The sequence below is a fragment of the Amphiprion ocellaris genome, chromosome 12, assembly GCF_022539595.1.
Source record: "Amphiprion ocellaris isolate individual 3 ecotype Okinawa chromosome 12, ASM2253959v1, whole genome shotgun sequence".
NCBI lineage: Eukaryota > Metazoa > Chordata > Actinopteri > Pomacentridae > Amphiprion > Amphiprion ocellaris.
This window is the reverse complement of record NC_072777.1, coordinates 2,266,520-2,273,350: the sequence shown is the minus strand read 5'-3', so window position 1 is coordinate 2,273,350 and position 6,831 is coordinate 2,266,520. Positions and strand designations below refer to the sequence as shown.

The following is a 6,831-nucleotide window of genomic DNA, read 5'->3' as shown; positions in this document are numbered from 1 at the left end:
AGAAAACAAATACGATTTAATGACAAAAAAGCAGATAGAAATTGTGCAATCGATTTTTCTTTCATTTCTTTTCATATTTTCTTTTTGTTAAAACCTCCCTCTTCAGTTTTTAATATCACAGATTTCAGGTCGATGCTGTTTTGTTTTGGTTTTTATTGATATATATATATATATATATATATATATATATATATATATATATATATATATATATATATATATATATATATATATATATATATATATACTTTTTTATTATTTTTACCAACAGAAATCTCAAACGCAGCTGCAGGATTTTAAATGAATCACAGTAAAAACGGGAGAAAAAAAATTAAATCCAGGTCGAATTATTATTATTATTATTATTGTTATTATTATTATTATTATTATTATGCAACACCTGCATTCATAAATAAAAATAAAATAATAAAAAATGCCCTTTGTGCGTATTGCTCTTCTGTAAATATTCATATTTTACGGGTTTATTGTTAAATTATTATTCAAATATGTCATCTAAATTCCTGTAGCTGCTTTTTTTTATTTTGAGTTTCTGCGGGTTTTTTAAAATTCAGATTTTTGCTTCAGAGGATGAAAAACAAACAAAAACAAACAAACAAAAAAATTAAAAAAAATCCTCCCAACAAACATCACATCAGGTTATTATTAATAAGAATAAGAATAAGAATCACGGGATTTTTAAAGTGGCACAAGAACACGTGTCTGTGTTTGTGCTTTGGCACAGACTGATCGACAGACAAACAAACAAACAAACGGAGCAGTACAAATAAAAACAAATAATAATAATAATAATACATCCCACGGATCGTCCTCTGCGCGTCACAGTCTGGAGGAATATTTGAGCCTCTGAGGCCAAAGAGCTGGTAGCAGGAGAGAGTCACGTCGTGTTTGTTTATGTTTGTTTGTTGTTGTTTAGGAAAGGAAGGCAAGACGAGCTGGATTCAGAGTCTCCAGAGAGTCTCCAGTTGTCTTTGTGTCGTTTTTCACAGCATTTTGGAGGGAAAAAAAGGAGCAGAAAAAACACTGTAAACAGGCGCAGAGAGAAGCATCTTCATCACCACCACCATCATCATCATCATCATCCTTCTTCTTCTTCTGCTTATTATTATTATTATTATTATTATTATTATTATTATTATTATTATTATTATTATTATTATTATTGTGATTTTTGTTTTTATATGATTATTACTCCATTAAAGCAGATTGAACGCGGATGCAGCTGCAGTCAAAACATCACCAGAAATTTGGAGAAATCACCAGAAATTATGCACAAATAATAATAATAACAATAACAATAATAATAATAATAATAATAATAATAATAATAATGGTGGTGGTGGTGAGGGGAGCTGGTGCAGCTTTCTTTCTGCCTCCTGGAGAACCCCTGTTGCTTTTGTTATGATGAAAGATGGCGTTTATTTACCGACTCCAACCCTCCTGCTGCCCCCGAGCTTTTGTCTCCCGGTTCCGGTGGAATCCCGCGTCCCCGGAGCGGCTCCACGGAATGTGTTCATCTTTTTTTCTCCTTTTTTAAAATAACTAATCTTTTATTGTAATTTTTTGGCTGGCAGGCAGCAGCAGCCCGGTGCGCCGCGGTGCCTCCATCCGGTCCGTCCAGAGTGTTTTTCAGCCCCGGTGCCACCGAACACCGAATCCAGTCGCGAGCGGCTCTGGCTCGGTTGATAAAAGAAACGTGGAGGGTTCAGGGTCCCGCGTCCCCGCTCCGGTCACTGCACTGGAGTTTGCCCTCCGTGGTGCGGAGGGGTGTCCCCGTACATGTCCTCTCCTCCCGGTATCTGCCCCCCGACGGGCGTCATCCGCTTCTCCTTCTGCCGCCGGTTGCAGAACCAGACCCGGACCACCTCCTTCTCCAGCTGCAGACTGTCCGCCAGCGAGTTGATCTCCGCCGCTCCCGGTTTTGGACATTTGAGGAAGTGGCTCTCCAGAGCGCCTTTGACGCCCACCTCGATGGAGGTCCTCTTTTTCCTCTTGCGCCCCTGCGCCGCGATCTTGTCCAGGCTGGTGGGGCTCCCCGACGTGGAGTCCGCCTCCTCCAGCCACTTGTTCAGCAGCGGCTTGAGTTTGCACATGTTCTTGAAGCTCAGCTGGAGCGCCTCGAACCTGCAGATGGTGGTCTGGGAGAACACGTTCCCGTACAGCGTCCCGAGCGCCAGACCCACGTCCGCCTGCGTGAAGCCCAGCTTGATGCGCCGCTGCTTGAACTGCTTGGCGAACTGCTCCAACTCGTCCGAGGTCGGCGTGTCCTCGTCCGACTGGTCCTGCTGGTGGCCCCCGTGCTGCTGCTGCTGCTGCTGCTGCTGCTGCTGCTGCTGCTGGTGGTGGGACAGAGGCTGCTGGTGGGCCCCGGGGCCGCCTCCGTGCTCGCTGAGGTGCGGGCTGTGGCTGTGGTGGTCGTCGTCCCGCAGCGGGTGGTGGTGCATCCCGCCCTGCTCTCCTCCCCCCGGCATCAGCCCGAAGCCGGGCTGGGAGTAGACCAGGCTCTGGCCCTCAGACGTCGCCATGGCGGAGATGTGCGTGCTGGCTGCGCTGCTCCGCCATCCTCTGGCGTCGTGATGCTGCTGGTGGAGGTGAGGGTGTCGCTGTTGCTGCTGCTGTTGCTGCTGCTGCTGCTGCAGACTGCTGGAGTTCTGCAGCTCCTCTCGGTCACTGTCATGCAGCACCGGCTTCACGTCCTGCTCTCCGAGGGGACTAGACGGCCACGGCGCCCCGCTGTCACCGTGAGACAGCGCTGTGATCCACTGGTGCGCGTGGCTGAGCGGATGTCCACCGCCCGGTAACGAGCCGTAGTCGTTCTGGAGCAGGGTGTGCGCGTCCCTGTACGCTGCCGCCTGCTGCATGCTCCCGGACTCGGAGTGCGGCGGCGGCGCGCTGCTGGGGGCGCTGAGGACGCTGTAGTGGTTGGACGTGGCGGTCGCCATCGGTGTGCGAGCCGGAGCGGAGCGCGGAGTTGAAAGGAGGCTGATCTGACAGGAACTCTTTTTGCGCCACGGGGCAGCTCGGCGTCTCTCTCCAGCATCTCCCGGGCGCTGTGCCAAGGGGACGCAGAGGCGCGCACCTGTGGTCCGCCTCGCTCCGCTCTTTATTGGCCAAGAACGGTTGACAGATGTGGTTACCCCTGACAGCACCCCGCTCATTGGTCACGGGAGATTGTGCAGAAAGCCCGACCACTCTGCCCAACAATAGTAGCGGTCCTGCAGCAGCCGGAGCCCGGAGTGGAGCAGAGTAAACAGAAAAGCTTCCTCTGTTCTCCCACACTGCTTTGATGTAGGTCACTGGGTCACATTTTGGCGCTGCGTGCGTCAAAACGCTGCGTAAAAGTTGCAGAGGCTGCGCATCAACTCGTGTTTTTGAGGGTTTTAAACTCTTCAGACCGGTAGATCCGAGCTGAGGCTGGATATCTGAGGGCTTTTCAAACTTCCAGCTGCCCTCGTGGCCTCAGGACGCGCTCCGGAGAGGAGGGCCGCGTGCTTCCAGCTTCTGCCCCGTTGCCATGACGAGGCCGCTGAATGGAACAACGACGCCCACGTCACAGCTGCAATCCGCGCCTTCCAAAGGGCGCGCAGGGGCCGCGCACAGAGGGCGACCCGGGGCCAAACAGAGGAGCTGCTCTGCGCGCACCGCGGCGCGTCCACCTGCCTGTTGGCTCAACTTTGGGGAGGGTTTTTATTCAGCAGAAACCTGCAACCAAAACAGCAGCAGGACGAGAGTCAACATCCAAGAGCACCATTTTTAACATTTTAGTCGATTTTATCCACTAAATGTCAGGTTTACTTCACTTTAGATTCTGCAGATTTAGCTCTTGAACATTAAAAGTTGCACTAATTTTGCCCTAAACTCACATATTTGTAATGTCTTATGCACATTTTTCTGATAAGTTCATATTTTTACTCCAGTTGTACATATAAAACTCTTTTCTATCAGTTTCTCCGTGTGAAGCTCTAAATACTTAAATATCCACCTTAAACAACACAGAAGTTCCAACATTTTTACTGTTTAATTCAATTTTTTCCACTAAATGTCAATTTATTCCACTACAGATGAAGCTATTCTGCAGATTAAGCTCTTAAACATCATAAGATGCATTGTTTTTTTCCATAAAATTCACATTTTGGCAACATTGTCTGCACATTTTGGTTATGCTAAGTTCATATACAAACACAATATACTTAAATAACCACGCCAAATAACACAGAAGTGACACCATTTGTACTGTTTTATTCAGTTTTATCCACAAAATGTCAAACTTACTCCACTATAGATACACTTACTTCACAGATTAAGCTCTTAAACCTAAAAATTCATATTTTTTGGCACAAACTTACATATTTGTAATGTTTTATGCGCATTTTGTTGATAAGTAAATATTTTCACTCAAGTAACAAAAATCAGAAATAAAATGACTCAAATGAGACACAAAATGACAAAAATGAGACACAAAATGACAAAAATGAGACAAAATGCCACAAATGAGACACAAAATGACAAACATGAGATACAAAATGACAAATGAGACACAAAGCGACACAAATGAGATGCCAAATGACAAAAATGAGACACGAAATGACAAAAATGAGACAAAATAACAAAAATGAGCCATAAAATGACAGAAATTACACACAAAATGACACAAATTAGGCACAAAACGACAAAAACGAGACACAAAATGACACAAACTAAACACAAAAGGACAAAAATGAGACACAAAATGACAAAGCTGTTGAGGATACATTCAGCATGGTGAAACGTCTTCCTACAGATGATTCAAACTGTACATAGTAATTCAAGAATTGTCATTTTAAGCGCATTTTGACTCACTGTCAACTAGTTTCAAGTAATTTTGGACCGTTTTCAAGTTATTTTAGACAAGTATGTTTTTTTATCTTATTTTTTTCAGCATTGGTAACACGTTTTGATCATATGTTTGCACTTCTACTCAAATCAAATTAAATAAATGAGTTGTACATCAACTTTCACTGCAAAACGGCCTCATAAAAGGTGACGCTGGTTAGAAAACGATCAGCACAGCAGTAATTCTGCAGCATCTCCTGGTCTTATCTTTAAATTAATGCAGTGATTTTTGAAATTAAACTCTTCCTCTTTCTGCTGAGTCCCCCTGAAACCCTCAGACCCCCTCAGGGGTCCCTGGACCTACTTTGGTAACTACTGGTATTTAGGAGATGTGATTTTATTGGTGCAAACTGGGCCAAACATGGCAGTTATTAGGAGGCTAAAGGAGCCTCAAAGGACCAAAAAATATCCAAGTTTCACCTTCAAACGGGGGTGCAGAGGAAAATATGGACAATTACTGCAAATTTAAAGCCCCAGACAGTAAAGTTTACACAGTTTATCAACTAAATTACAAGTAGAAATGAATAAAAAACATAAATGTTGGGTTGAAAATGGCCCAGTTTGGCTCAGATATGGAGAAACCCAACAGTTGTCCAACCAACCCAAACATTTAGGTCGATGAGTTAAACAATCTTATGTGAGTAATGATCAGTTTTTGTTGAGTTGCAAAAACCAAATGTGGAAGATGAAGGGCTTTAATGTAGTGGTTCTGCAGTTTTTGTCAGTTTACAACTTACATCTATTTACATCAGTGCAGAGACACCATAGTTTCACATTTTCCCCCCAGACAGCCACTGGTTTCCATTTATTTCTATGTAGTAAAGACTCATAATCAACTTGCAGAGACATTCCACAAAAAATGTATCTATCTTGTCTACTTTTATTGTTGTAAATGCTCTTTCAAGCCTTAAAATCCAATTAAACTCCATGATTTATCATCCAGAAGCTGCAGAAACACCCATCAGATGTGATGTGAAAATTAACCAAATCCAAGTTTATGGTCCAAAAACAGCTTGGTTGCACCAGATTCTGTGAAAAGCTACCTTTATTTTACTACTTTTATTGACATTTTGCTTTTTCAAGTCTTGAAAATGGAGAAAATAGTTGAAAACAGCATCTGGAAGGTTGAAAAACACTTTTAAAAAAATCCAAATAACTGCAGCACTGAACTTGTTCTAATAGGTTTTTCAAAGCCTATTGTCTTCAAAAAATCAGCAAAATGACGGCATTCATCTACAAGAAACTGCAAAAACAGAGACAATAATTGGATGTAAAACTTTCTGATAGCCTTTGAATCAATCATGTTGGGATAATTAACTAAAATGAGGTTTAAAATTGTGATAAATGAACCCAAAGTGAAGAAAAATGGTGACTGGAGTGAAAAAAAAAACACTCCAAAAACTGCTTCTTGGAGCTCGTTTGGTTGAGAATATGAGTAATGCATAGTCATTTTAAACATGTTTACGTTGCATTATTGTTCCTACATTCATACTTCACACAGAAAAAGCTCATAAATATAATTTTATTCTCAATTAAACCGTCGAAATTTACCCAATTTTGGTTCATGTATCTTCCAGACAGTTTATTTCTTTCTCCAGTACAGCGATAATGCAACACATAGATAAATATTCCAGGGGTTTAGGTTGAAGATGCCTCAAAAACATGCAAAATCACCACAAAAAATGGGAAACCACCACAAAAACATCCAAATGAACCGCTAGAAATGGGAGGCTACCACAAAGAAATGCTTAATCACTTCAAAAATGTGCAAAATCACTACAGAAAATGGGAAATCACCACAAAAACATGCAAACACATCATGAAAATGCAGCAAAATCACCACAAAATCTCACTAAATCACTACAAAAACATGCAAATTCACCATAAAAAATGGGAAATCACTTTAAAAAGCATGGAAAATCACTTCCAAGACAAAAAGCT

The 6,831-nt window shown here is 42.7% G+C and overlaps 1 protein-coding gene across 1 annotated transcript; it reads right to left on the bottom strand.

Moving 5' to 3' along the window:
- Positions 1-261: 261 nt before the first annotated feature.
- pou3f2a (POU class 3 homeobox 2a) lies at positions 262-3,676 on the bottom strand. The gene has a single exon (XM_023289697.3). The coding sequence runs from the start codon at positions 3,174-3,176 to the stop codon at positions 1,749-1,751; it is 1,428 nt and encodes a 475-aa protein (XP_023145465.3). The 5' UTR covers positions 3,177-3,676; the 3' UTR covers positions 262-1,748.
- Between the last annotated feature and the right edge of the window lie 3,155 nt (positions 3,677-6,831).

Excerpts from the sequence above, each read along its gene's own strand:
- pou3f2a (XM_023289697.3), bottom strand. The coding sequence starts at position 3,176 with ATGAGCGGGGTGCTGTCAGGGGTAACCACATCTGTCAACCGTTCTTGG.